The sequence below is a fragment of the Pelophylax lessonae genome, assembly GCF_965119305.1.
Source record: "Pelophylax lessonae genome assembly, chromosome: 8".
Lineage (NCBI taxonomy): Eukaryota > Metazoa > Chordata > Amphibia > Anura > Ranidae > Pelophylax > Pelophylax lessonae.
Window position 1 is genome coordinate 278,261,437 of NC_138775.1, and position 14,388 is coordinate 278,275,824.

The window sequence follows — 14,388 nt, forward strand, 5'->3', positions numbered from 1 at the left end:
TCTGAGAACTGAGCGATCAGCGGTCTTTGATTGCTCAGTTCTCAGTCTTAGAGTCGGCAGGGGACATGTAAGTATAATTCCTCAAAAAATCCTCAACTTCTCTTTTAACCTACTAACATGTCAACATGTCTTTGGAGTGTGAGAGGAAACTGGAGTAACCAGAGGAAATCCACGCAGGTACAAGAAGGACATGCAAACTTCATGTAGGTAGCATAGGCGTGCGCACAGGGTGTGTGGGGTGTGCCTGGTGCCGATTCCGTCCTGCTTCCTGGTGCCTCTTGTCACCCCCCCCATCTCCTCCTGCAGTGCTGCCAGCTTCCCTCCTTTCCTGCTGGCTGCTGTGGGGGATGTATCAGGATGGAGAGCGGGAGAACGGCTGGTTTCATTAACTGGCCACTTCCTTTTGTGAATGAACACAGTGAGTGATCTCTCCTGTGTTCTTTCCTAACCGAGGCATAGTAAACTATGTTTACTGCAGGCTGCAGAGAAAGAGACTGGGGAATCTCTGTCCTCAGTACTAGGGATCGACCGATTTTCCAAAACCAATATATCCAGGGCCGATCTGCACTTTCCCCGATATATCGGAATCGGCCCCGGAGGTTACCAATATTGCCAATATTTCGGGAAAGTGCTGTACCGGACTGATGCCTGCAGCTAGAGGCATCACCCTGGTACCGGGGTCCATAGCTGAGATCGGCTGTCTTGTAATGACAACCGATGCAGCTGAGAAGCTGCTCGGCTGTCATTACAAGGAGCGAGAGGGAGACCCGGGAACCAGCCTGCATGGCCGCCGAAGACCCGATCAAAGCCGCATTCGGCTCTGATCGGGTCTCCATGCAAAAACCCGAAAGTGATGTCATGAAATGACATCACTTCCGGGTACTCTTCGCCAGATTTAAAAAATGACAGCATACAAATCAGCCAAATTTGGCTTTCGGAATGCTTTTAAGTGCAAAGGAGGAGTTTGGGGTCTTTTATACCCCCAGATCCCTCCACAAGAGTACCTATCAAGAAAAAAAAAACATTTTTAAAATGTACGTAAATATCGGCGCATATCGGCCGATACCGATATGCATTGGCCAAACTATCGGTATCGGCAACGAAAAATCAATATTGGTCGATCACTACTCAGTAGCTTTCTCTGTCTCAAAAGTGAGACATAAGGGGTTTATTTAGACCCCTGATATTTCACCAAAGCCCCATAATAGGGCTCCTAAAAAATTGTAAAAGATAATGAAAAATAATCTTGCAAAAAATAATAAACTACAGACACCATCCACTGCCCTACTGACACCAATCTCTGCTCTACTAACACTGTCCACTGCTCTGCTGATATACACACATGTGTGTTTGTACTCTGGGATACATACCCTAATGAAATAGGCTGCACACACCTATGGTAGGAAGTGCCCGTGGTTTGGTTTTGAACCAACAATCCTAATACTGCCAGGCAGAAGGGCTAACCACTTAGTCACAGAGCTGCCAATACTTTCTGGAACGAGTCAGTGACTTAAATATTGAGCTCCAGACTAACATATTTAAAGCGGAATTCCGGGCACAGATCTCATTTTTTAATGAACATACCCCCGGGACAGTCAGGGCTAGCACATTCCACAATGGCTAGCCTCTGATCTGTCCCGGTTCGCACTTACCTTTTAGAAGAAATACTTACTTTGAAAATTTCTTCCACAGCGTTTCCATCTCTCTTGTGGGCAGCTGAAGCCGGCGCGGTCCTCTTCGGTGTCTTCTTCCGCGTCTTCTTCTCCCAGAATGCGCCGCACCGGCCCCTCTCGTCACTTCCGGTGCGGCGCCGCATTCCTAAACAGCTTCTGGGCATGCCCAGAAGCTGTTTAGCAGGGGAATGCGGCGTCGCCCGGAAGTGACGTGCGGGGCCGGTGCCGTCGCATTGATTCCTGGGAGCTGTGACGTTCAGCTCCCAGGAATCATAGCGAGGCAGGAAGTGACGGGGTGAGCCGCGGCTCCGAGGGAGGAAGCAGTCATAGGTGAGTATTTACGATCTTCGATTACAAGGTGAGTATACAAAAAAAAAAATAACTATCCAATTCCTTTTCAGGTTATGTGTAGCTAGCGGAGGGGCACAAAAAAAAAATACCGATTTTGTGCCCGGAACTCCGCTTTAAGAAGGCGCTGAGAACTTTCAAATTTGTGGATAGATAAATGAAAACATCAAAAAAGCTCAATAGTAAACTAAATAGCTCCCACCAGTGTTGTATTTTGGCCTAGGCCAACAAGGCCCAGGCCTAGGCCGACACTTTGCAGGGGAGGTAGCAAAAAGCTGCACCCTGCACGCAAAAAAAAAACAGCCTCCTCCTGGCATGACAATGGTCCCCGCCAGCTTGCGCTACACTTTTTGTATAGTGCCAGTCTTATGTGGTGAATTGGGCAGGAGGGCAGGGTCCAGGAGGCAAATCAGTCTGCTACCTCCATAAAGCGGTCACACTACTACCTACCAGTATGATAATACCGGCCGGTCAGGACATTCGGACAGACCGCAGGCCGCCGACCACACTTAATACAACAGGGCGGGTCATAAACAGGAACGGGGGTGGCCATTACAGGAAGGGGTGGGTCATATTTAAATTGGGGGTGTACAAGTTTAGTCAGGCCTAGGGCAGCACAAAACCTAAATACGCCGCTGGCTCCCACACAGCGAGGCTTCTGTCAATGGGCACCCACCAGTAGCTCAAACCGTAGAAACACAGGAAGGAGTGCCAGACCAAAAAGAGTCCAAGATAAGTTTATTGTTGGTAAAAAAAAGTCATTTAAAAGTAAGTATGCGATGTATACTAGTTCATTATGCCTTTGTCTTTCAGGTTTTTATTTTACGAGGTTTACAACATCTTTAAACTTGACACGCCCCCCCTACACAGCCATTCACTGGGAAGCTCACTTGGCTGCTGCCTCCCCTCCAACCAGCTCCAACCAAAGGGAAAAAAGGTATTTATATTTTTTTTATATCTAAACACAAATAGAAAGGACAATGTAAATTAAATAGTTTGTGTTTAGTATCACTTTAATGGCAGTTCTGTAACTTTGGTGTCCCTGCAGCATAATATAATACACTGCCTGGCCAAAAAAAAAGTCGCCACCAAAAAAAAAAAAAAAGTTAAATACTCTAATATTTCATTGGCTTTGATTACGGCACGCATTCGCTAGGCCATGTTTCGATAAGCTTCTGCAACGTCACAAGATTTATTTCCGTCCAGTATATTGCATTCATTTTTCACCAAGATCTTGTATTGATGATGGGAGAGACGGAGCACTGCGCAAAGCCTTCTCCCGCACATCCCATAGATTCTCAATGGGGTTAAGTTCTGGACTCTGTGGTGGCCAATCCATGTGTGACAATGATGTCTCATGCTCCCTGAACCACTCTTTCACAATTTGAGCCCGATGAATCCTGGCATTGTCATCCTGAAATATGCCCATGTCATCAGGGAAGAAAAAATCCATTGATGGAATAACCTGGTCATTCAATATATTCAGGTAGTCAGCTGACCTCATTCTTTGGGCACATGCAGTAACTATCCAATAGGAGAGTTTCTGCATGCTTAGTTTAGTTAGTTGCTTAGTTAATTCCAGGTGGCGACTTTTTTTTTGACCAGGCAATGTATTTTAGTATTATTTATTGCAGACTGTATACAGCTGTTTCAAGCTTGTTGGCCATCGTCAGTGAAGTATGGAAACCATGGCTTCTATGGTGTAGGACTTGAGAACCAAAAAAAGGTATACTCAGACAGGTTGTGGTGAGATGGTTATTCATCATCTTGTTGATCCCCAAACCCTACTACATCTCCACTTTACTTTCCGCCATTCAGTCAATGAGGTCTAGCAAGTCTGAATTCTGAAGGATGATTAATAGAAAGGTACTTACACAGAGCCTGGACTTGCTGTGGGTGGAGGACCTGCAAGAATAAGAATTGATGGGTTCGATCGGGAAATGTAAATATATTCATATTTTAGCAAAACATGTTTTAGGACTATTTGCAGCAGAATGCCAGACAAATTTGCTCCTATTCTTTATTAGAAATCCATAAACGTACTCGTAAACGTTGGTAAACAACCTAAAATAGCCATATTCTATCCCCAATAACCCCAGCCCATCAGAAACCAGTCTGAAAGTAGGAGCACCAACACCACAATCCAGCCACTTTTTTGTACAGTGCACTGTAGGCCATCCTGACATGTTTCAGGCACTAGAAGCAAGAATGGAAATAGCCCATATGGGCTTTTAATAGGTGTAAAAAACAGAGAGGACCTTGGCAATGGTGTAATACTGTAACTCATTCATAGTCCAGTGAGAAGGCTGGAGTTGAGGAGATGACACAGCTGCAGAAACACTGAAGACTTTTTAGGACCCGTTCTGTTGTGGTGCTTTAATGGCACACATTAACCTTCCCTGCATTAAGATTGCACATTCATTATGAAGGAGCTGCGAAGGCACCACAGAAGATGAAAAACATACATGATCCTTTTTTAACAACACAGCGCACCACAGCGCAAGGTTTATGTGTTGTGGTGTGCTGTGGTGCATTGGGTTCTACTAGATCAGTGGTCTCCAAACTGCAGCTGGATGCAGCCCTTTCATTGCCTTTTTCCCGCCCTTGGGGCACTATTCCTTTGACTGACACCAACAATGGGGCACTATTCCTCCCACTGACACCAATGATGGGGCACTATTCCTCCCACTGACACCAATGATGGGGTACTATTCCTCCCACTGATACCAATGATGGGGCACTATTCCTCCCACTGACACCAATGATGGGGCACTATTCCTCCCACTGACACCAATGATGGGGTACTATTCCTCCCACTGATACCAATGATGGGGCACTATTCCTCCCACTGATACCAATGATGGGGCACTATTCCTCCCACTGATACCAATGATGGAGCACTATTCCTTTGACTGACACCAACAACGGGGCACTAGTCCTCCCACTGATACCAAAGATGGGGCACTATTCCTCTGACTGACACCAATGATGGGGAACTATTCCCCCCACTGATACCAATGATGGGGTACTATTCCTCCCACTGATACCAATTATGGGGTACTATTCCTCCCTCTGACACCAATGATGGGGTACTATTCCCCCCCCCCCCACTGATACCAATAATGGGGTACTATTCCCCCCACTGATACCAATGATGGAGAACTATTCCTCCTACTGATACCAATGATGGAGTACTATTCCTCCCACTGATACCAATGATGGGGTACTATTCCCCCCCACTGATACCAATGATGGGGTACTATTCCCCCCACTGATACCAATGATGGAGCACTATTCCTCCCACTGATACCAATGATAGGGCACTATTCCTCCCACTGATATCAGTGAAGAGGCACTATTCCTTCCACTGACACCAATGAAGAGGCACAATTCCTCCCACTGATATCAGTGAAGAGGCACTATTCCTTCCACTGACATCTATAATGGGGCACTATTCCTCCCACTGATACCAATGATGGAACACTATTCCTCCCACTGATACAAATAATGGGGCACTATTCCCCCCACTGATTCCAATGATGGGGCACTATTCCTCCCACTGACACCAATGATGGAACACTATTCCTCCCAGGCTCCCACTGATACCAATAATGGGGCACTATTCCTCCCACTGACACCAATGAGGGGGCACTATTCCTCCCACTGACACCAATGATGGAACACTATTCCTCCCAGGCTCCCACTGATACCAATAATGGGGCACTATTCCTCCCACTGACACCAATGAGGGGGCACTATTCCTCCCACTGATACCAATGATGGAGCACTATTCCTCCCCTAATACTAAACATGGGGCACTATTCCTCCCACTAAGGCCAGGACATTTTCTACCCCCACTGGCCACAGTCCGGCCCCCCTGAAGTCTTAAGGACAGTAAAATGGCCCTTTGTTTAGAAAGTTTGGAAGCCCCGGGACTAGAAAATACATTGCACCATGCACCACAAATAGAGCAGTTGCATGGCCATGCATGCCACAACGTATGAGTGTGAATGGTAGAGTGGTGTTCTGAGCTCTGCTGTACAATGCGTTGGGTGTCGTCCAATGAATGCCACCACCACGCACCGTACACAGAGCAGGTGCATTGCCATACTTGCATTGTGGTACCATGCATACTGTGGTATACATTGGGTGCCATCCACAATGAATGGCAACATCACACACTGCATCACAATGCACAAACAGCTGCATTGCCATGCTGGACATCCTTAAAACTTACCTGTCCTGCTGCATGTTCCTGAAATCCCCTCTTTTAATGCCAATTGAAGCATTTTTACATCCAACATAATTCCAGGTGTGTTGGCACCTGGTTCCCCCCCTTACACTGTGGTTCTATCTGCCACCCCGTATGTCCTTACTGTGCTTTGTAGAGGGGTATGGGGTGGCGGAATGACCCACTACACGCAGAGTGGTGACACAGGCAAACAAAGTGTGGCGGATGTGAAGGTGCTTCAGTCACTGAAGACAATGAAGATTTTAGGAACTGGCATTGGGATAGATAAGTCTTCTTTTTTGTAGTATTTTTTTTTAATAAAAAAAAAAAAAAAGTGACAGATTTGCTGTCAAAGATCATCAAACCTTTCCTCAAACTCACCGAATTTCACAAAGAGCACCCCGGTTGTAGAAACGGTTTTTCGTCCATTAGTGGCCACACACTGGAAGTACCCGGTGTCCGTAGTGTCCAGATTTCTTATCCGCAATCTTGACCCGTAATTGGTCATACGAAACGATATCCGGCGCGGCTCTTGGACAACAGGGGCGTCGTTTTTCAACCATCGTATGGTCGGAGACGGGTTCCCCGAAACCCTACAATGCATCTCAGCCGTCTGGCCCAAAGATGTGGTTATATTGTTCATCGGTTCATCCAGCGTTAAATAAATATCTGCCAAAGAGAAGAGAAAGATAAATTAGTACCATGAATAAATAAATAAGGGATTGCAAGAGGATATCAGGTGAAAGTCAATTACTTACACTCCTTGCAATTAAAATAGAACTATAGGCAAATGTTTTTCTTTTTCATTTTGGATAGAGTAAGGAAGGGTAAAACCCCAGTCATATTTTCTTGTTTTGTCGCCATCTGTGCCCCATAGTGGATATTTACCTTAATTTGCAGAGATTTCTTCTCACTTCATTTGAGAACTTTGGCTACGTGACAGGAAGTGAGAAGAAATCCCTGCAAATTAAGGTCATTTCTTGGGGACCCCCAGGTCACCAGAACTAGTGTCCCCATTAGAAGATTTCCCCTCCATTACTTTTCTGTGGACAACCCAAAATTTGGGATTTTCTTTTACTTTCCCTTTCAGTGATAATGGTAAACAGAACAGATATAGAGGGGGAATCTCCCTAATGGGGGTACAGACAGCAATAAAAACTGACAGGTGTTCTAATCCCTCTCCACTCCATCCAAAATTTAAAAAAATATTTTTCCTTTAGATGTACTTAATGTATAACTAAGGGCACAACTTTTTTTTTTTTTTAGTATTGGATAGAGTGGAGAGGGATTAGAACCCCTGTCAGTTTTTACTGCTGTCTGTTTCTCACTTAGGGAGATTCACCATCTCTATCTGTCCTGTTTACCATTATCACTGAAGGTGAAAGAAAAATTAAAATTCTGAGTTGGCACCAGAACAGGAATAGAATGTAAACCTTCCAATGGGGACACCAAGTTCTGGTGACAACCAAGGAGTTCCTCAATTTGTATGGATTTCCTCTCACTTTCTGTTGTGGCTATGGGACAGAAAGTGAGGGGAAATCTCCATAATTGGGACTCAGATGCAGTGGCGGCTGGTGCGTTGGGGGCGCTGGATGGATGGAGTTCAATGGGGTTTTTTTTTTTTTCTGAATCACCTGATTAGAGCCATAGGCTCTAATAGGCTTCAGAAAAGGGTGGACCCGGGGTGCAGAGCAGTGCGCCCTAGCCCACCCATTTGTGTGACAATAGCGAATGAAAATTCGCTATTGTCACACGGATCCTTCTCCCATGCCATTGGCCGAGGAGGAGGCGGGAGGACTTGAGGAGACGCGGGGGACTGAGGACAAGCTGCCGCTGCAGGTAAGTTCACTGGTCTCTCTGCTTTGAAGGGGGCATGGCACGCTGGTCACTTTGCATTGAAAGGGGGCACGCTGGTCACTCTGCATTGAAAGAGGGCACGCTGGTCACTCTGCACTGAAAGGGGGCATGCTGGTCACTCTGCATTGAAAGGGGGCATGCTGGTCACTCTGCATTGAAAAGGGGCACACTATAACCTTGATTACTGAACGCCCCTTTCACACTTTTGTGACCTCAAAGTCAGGCAATTTTTAACAGCGTTTTTTGCCGCAAAGCAATGCCTATTACAATTTTTGGTTTGCGCCCCCCCAAAAAAAAAAATTTTGAGCACCAGCCACCACTGCTCAGATGGCAAGAAAACTGAAAGGGGTCCTTACCCTCCCTTACTCTATACAAAGTGAAAAAAAAAAAACGTTTTGGCTTTAGTTGTACTTGGCTAAAGCAGAAAAGCTCTGAGCCAATTGCATTAGCAGGAAATGTCCGCAGATTGAGGATTAAAGTCAGCAAAGGCTGCCTGTGGTCTCTGCTTTTTATCTAAGGGGGACTCTGATGTAAGGAGGACTCTGATGTAAGGGGAACTCTGATGGAGACCCTGATTTAAGAGATAACTCTAATGTAAGAGGATCTTTGATGAGGATCCTGATGGGGACCCTGATGTAGGGATTTCGGATTAGGGAATTAGGTTTTCCAAATTCATAGAATCAAAATGGCTTCACAGGCATATGTGACTCTAAATGGCATTCCTATGGGCTTTAACAGTATTAGTCCCGACCAACCAATGAAGTCCACATGCATGACGTCACCGTCGCAGGCCCCATCCCATGCGTTTCGTCATAGATGACTTTGTCTAGTTGACGGGCAGACAATTTTTACAAATGATCTGAAAACTTAGGGACAGTTTGCAACCCTGCTTGTACATCATCCAGGATCAGGTTTCCTATTTATAAGTAACGCACATCAGGAAAGCCTCTAGATTTTATTTTGTGTACTTTCAAAGGGTGCCGTGACTGAAAAAAGGTTGAGAAAAGATATCTGAAGTTATTCCATATGGGATAATTGTGCGCAATTTTAAAGCATGACATGTTAGGTATCTATCTACTTGGTGTAACATCATCTTTTATATTTTACAAAAAAAAAAATGGGTTATGTATTGTGCTTTTTTTTTTGCATTAAAATTCAAATAAGTGTTCTTTTTTACCAAAAAATTGCAACTGAAAAACTGGTGTGCAAATACCGTGTGAAATAAAAAAATTGCAAACCCACCAATTTACTCTCTAGGGCCTATAAAGTAATAAAAAAAAATAAAAAAAAAAAAAAAATATATATATATATATATATATATATATATATATATATATATATATATATTAACACACACAGTATCTCACAAAAGTGAGTACCTCCCTCACATTTTTGTAAATATTTTATTCTATCTATTACACTTTGCTACAATGTAAAGTAGTGAGTGTACAGCTTGTATAACAGTGTAAATTTGCTGTCCCCTCAAAATAACTCAACACACAGCCATTAATGTCTAAACCACTGGCAACAAAAGTGAGTACACCCCTAAGTCATAATGTCCAAATTGGGCACAAAGTGTCAATATTTTGTGTGGCCACCATTATTTTCCAGCACTGCCTTAACCCTCTAGCAAGGCAGTGGTCGCCTTGGAGATGTGTTTGGGGTTGTTATCATGTTGAAATACTGCCCTGAGGCCCAGTCCCAAGGGAGGGGATCATCAGTATGTCACAGTACATGTTGGCATTCATGGTTCCCTCAATGAACTGTAGCTCCCCAGTGCAGGCAGCACTTATGCAGCCCCAGACCATGACACTCCCACCACCATACTTGACTGTAGGCAAGACACACTTGTCTTTTGTACTCCTCACACACACGCACACGCTTGACACCATCTGAACAAAAAAAGTATATCTTGGTCTCATCAGACCACAGGACATGGTTCCAGTAATCCATGTCCTTAGTCTGCTTGTCTTCAGCAAACTGTTTGCGGACTTTCTTATATATCATCTTTAGAAGAGGCTTCCTTCTAGGACCACAGCCATGCAGACCATATTGTTGCAGTGTGCAGCATATGGTCTGAGCACTGACAGGCTGACCCCCCACCCCTTCAACCTCTGCAGCATTGCTGGCAGCACTCCTACGTCTATTTCCCAAAGACAACCTCTGGATATGACGCTGAGCACGTGCACTCAACTTCTTTGGTCCACCATGGTGAGGCCTGTTCTGAGTGGAACCTGTCCTGTTAAACCGCTGTATGGTCTTGACCACCGTGCTGCAGCTTAGTTTCAGGGTCTTGGCAATCTTCTTATAGCTTAGGCCATCTTTATGTAGAGCAACAATTCTATTTTTCAGATCCGCAGAGAGTTCTTTGCCTCAACATGAGGTGCCATGTTGAACTTCCAGTGACCAGTATGAGAGAGTGAGAGCGATAACACCAAATTTAACACACCTGCTCCCCATTCACACCTGAGACCTTGTAACACTAATGAGTCACATGACACCGGAGAGGGAAAATGGCTAATTGGGCCCGATTTGGACATTATGACTTAGGGGTGTACTCACTTTTGTTGCCAGCGGTTTAGACATTAATGGCTGTGTGTTGAGTTATTTTGAGGGGACAGCAAAGTTACACTGTTATACAAGCTGTACACTCACTACTTTACATTGTAGCAAAGTGTCATTTCTTCAGTGTTGTCACATGAAAAGATGTAATAAAATATTTACAAAAATGTGAGGGGTGTACTCTATTACACCCCTCACATTATATACTGTATATATATATATATATATATATATATATATATATATATATATAATGTTTGGGAGTTCTAAGTAATTTTCTAGCAAAAAAATGCTGATTGTTACAAGTAAACAAAAAGTGGCAGAAAAAGCGCGGACTGGAAGTAGTTACCAAAAAAAAAAAAGGAAAATGCAATAAAAAATACATATAAAACACAACAGGGATAAGGCATGTAATTTGTTGCTTCAGATAACAAAAACTGTTTCATAATCAGACACTTTGTTTCATGAATCCATATGATTCATTGTGAGTGTCCCATGTGGGAAAAAAGTGCGGAATAATAAAAAAAACCCCTAGAACTCCTTGGTAAAGCCGTGGAAGAAGCTGTCTGTTTAATGGCATTCCTGGTTCCTGCCAAGGCGAAGGCACTGGGTCAATCACTAGATTTGACGCGGACATCAAAGGAATCGTAAAACCAGAAGCATTCCGTGAACTCGTTATAAAAAACACGATTTTCTGTCCCCTGGCAGATTGCAGCATTGTTCTTCTGCCGCTACAACGTGTGTCCCTTTCATGTGGATCTGCTGCAATTCCTTCGGAAATGAATACTTTTGGCTTGGCCTGGCTGGAAGTTGTAAGATGGTAAAACTCCCGGATTCTTTGATTCACTGTCATCAGAAAGTATTACGATAAAGCCAAAAGAAGATGGCTTCATCCAGGGAGAGGAATGGATCCCGGAATTCTGCTGAAAGGGGTAATTGAGTTCATTCCAGGCACACAGATGAAACGCATATAAGAGAGCCGTTTGATAAGGATTTTTATTTGTTCATCCAGTTCTGAGATTTACACTGCTCCGCCGCACAGCACAGCCCTGTCTGGCAAGGCAGGAGACCTGTTGCTGCAGTTCACTTACACTTACAGGTCATGTCCCTCCCCCCAGCATGTGATTGGTCAGTGAAAGGAGAAGCAGCAGACTGATTAGCTTGCCTCTGTCACATTGCTTTCTCCTTCTATCACCATGTTGCTTGTTAGCACATGAGCACTGCAGCACAGCTAGCTGGTTCCTTGTGGTTCTACACCCTTTCCATAGGCGTGTGAAGGGGGTGTGCCCACACCCACACCCTAATCACTATATGTGGTGCCGAATCCCCCTACTGCCTGGGTTTCCCCCTGCCCCCCCCCCCCCCCACACCCTACAGTGCTGCTAACTTCCCTCCTCTCTTCTATGTTTCAGGATGGGGAGCAGGGGAAGGGGCTAGTAAATGTGTCACTTACAGGCCCCTTCCTTTTCTTAATGAATGCAGTGAGTGATCGTTACCAATCACTAAGGCTGGCCATACACTATACAATTTTCTTGTTCAACTTTCCTTTAGATTTACCAAAACCATGTAATATAGGGTCAAACCTACAAACTTTCAATTTGTATGCAATCAGGCAGGCCCTTGTACTACATAGTTTAAGGTAAATCTAAAGGAAATTGAATAAGAAAATTGTATAGTGTATGGCCAGCCTAAAGCTGGAGAGTGCAAAACCTCACTTCTGCAGAGAAACCAATCAGCTTCTAACTTCAGCTTGTTCAATTGAGCTTTGGCAACATAACCTGGAAGCTGATTGGTTTCCTTGCAGAAGTAAGACTGATTTTGCACTCTCCAGCCTTGGTACATAAACTTCATTGTGTCTATTCATAACAACCATAGTAAACTGTTTACCATGCTTCAGTTTGTGAAAAAAACAGGAAGCCGCTCAGCACAGAGCACTTCCCATTCATTCACTGCCCAGTGCAGCTGAGGCTGCAGGGAAGGGCATGTGTGTTTAAGCTTTGGGGTGCACACCCTAATGCAATGGGCTGCGCACACCTATGACCCTTTCTCATCACTCTGCTTCTCCCCTTCTATTAGCAAGTTGCTTGTTACAATATGAGCACTGCAGCACATCTGTAGGTGAACAACAGTTATAAATGTCTTAAATATAACTGACAAGAGTGTATGGAAAAATCAATAAAAGAGTCCATAATTTCCAAAATGAGTGGAGAAGACTGTAAACCAGGTATGAAGTCAAAGTGCTCTGATTCCAATATTCATCAGTGAGATAGAACCCAACACCAATAACAGGGGGTGTATGCGCTCACCAGAAAACATGGACCCAGGTACCATATAGTAAATGACTCGTTTCTCTTACGTCCTCTGACAGACGCAGCTCTCAATGTTTCTTCACGAATGGGTAATGCGCCATCTACAGGAGTAGACTAGGCAGTGAAAGCTTTTCATTTGACACGCCTATAGGGGCTGTCCCTCATGACATTACTCCAGACACACTGTGCTCACTAATCAGTTTTTTGCTGTCTAGTTTTAGGAGTAGGACCTAGGTTCCCTGCTGGGACTCCAGTCTCAGTTTTTATTTTATTTTTCGTTTTGGGGGTAAGCTCCTATTGGTTTGGTTGAGCTTCTCTTGCCCTGTTGGCTACGTTTTTAGCCTTGTTTTTGGTTGCGTTTTTCCCACCCCTCATGCCTACACTGGTTTGGGACGTCCCATTCGCGAAGAAACATTGAGAGCTGCGTCTGTCAAAGGATGATAGAGAAAATTGGATTTTTGTAAGAACTTACCGTAAAATCCTTTTCTCTGAGTCCTCTGACAGACGCAGCTCCCGCCGCTCTATTTTGGAGTTGGTTGTGTTTTCCTTCACTGCTTGCTACGAAGCTGATTAGTGAGCATGGTGTGTCAGGGGTAATGTCATGAGGGACAGCCCCTATAGGCTTGTCAAGTAAAAGCTTTCACTGCCTAGTCTTCTCCTGTAGATGGCGCATTACCCATTTGTGAAGAAACATTGAGAGCTGCGTCTGTCAGAGGACTCTACGGTAAGTTCTTGCATAAATCCAATTTTTTTGATTTTCCCATACACTCTGGTTAGTTATATTTAAGACATTTATAACTGTTTTTCACCTCTACATGTATACTTCATTTTGCATCATATATCATTTTAGCACTGCACTTTTATTATACATTCATGCACAATTTTTATGTCAATTGTAGTGCTGGCAGCTTGTGTTTAATTATATAGATAGCGCAGTGTTTATCTACTGCAGCACATCTATTCAGCCCCTTGTGCTGCTTCCCCCTCTCGCAAGTCTAAGCGCTGCTGCACAGGGATTGCAAGAGGATATCAGAACAATTTCCATTACTTACAATCCTTGCATTTAAACTTTGACCACTTGCCTACAGGGCACTTAAACCCCCTTCCTGACCAGGCCAATTTTCAGCTTTCAGCGCTGTCGCACTTTGGCTGACAATCATTGTCATGACAACACTGTACCCAAATGAAATTATCACACAAATAGAGCTTTTTTTTTGGTGTTGTTTAATTACTGCTGTTTTTTTTTCTTGCATTACAAACAAACAAACAAAAAAAAAAAATAAAAAAAAAAACAGTTTTTATAGTTTGTTATAAAGTGTTGCAAACAGGTAATTTTTCTCCTTCACTGATGTGCGCTGATGAGGCTGCAGTGATAAGCACTGATAGGCTGCAGTGATGGGCACTGATA

General features: G+C 44.1%; 1 protein-coding gene across 1 annotated transcript in view; it reads right to left on the reverse strand.

The window, feature by feature from the left end:
* Positions 1–14,388, reverse strand: part of ROR1 (receptor tyrosine kinase like orphan receptor 1) — a 395,062-nt gene that overhangs the window by 73,274 nt on the left and 307,400 nt on the right. The window contains exons 3-4 of the mRNA XM_082265154.1: positions 6,634–6,921; positions 3,896–3,926 (exon numbers count right to left, since the gene is read on the reverse strand). Of these exons, the coding sequence (XP_082121280.1) occupies positions 3,896–3,926; positions 6,634–6,921 (319 nt within the window). The remainder of the gene's footprint in view (positions 1–3,895; positions 3,927–6,633; positions 6,922–14,388) is intronic.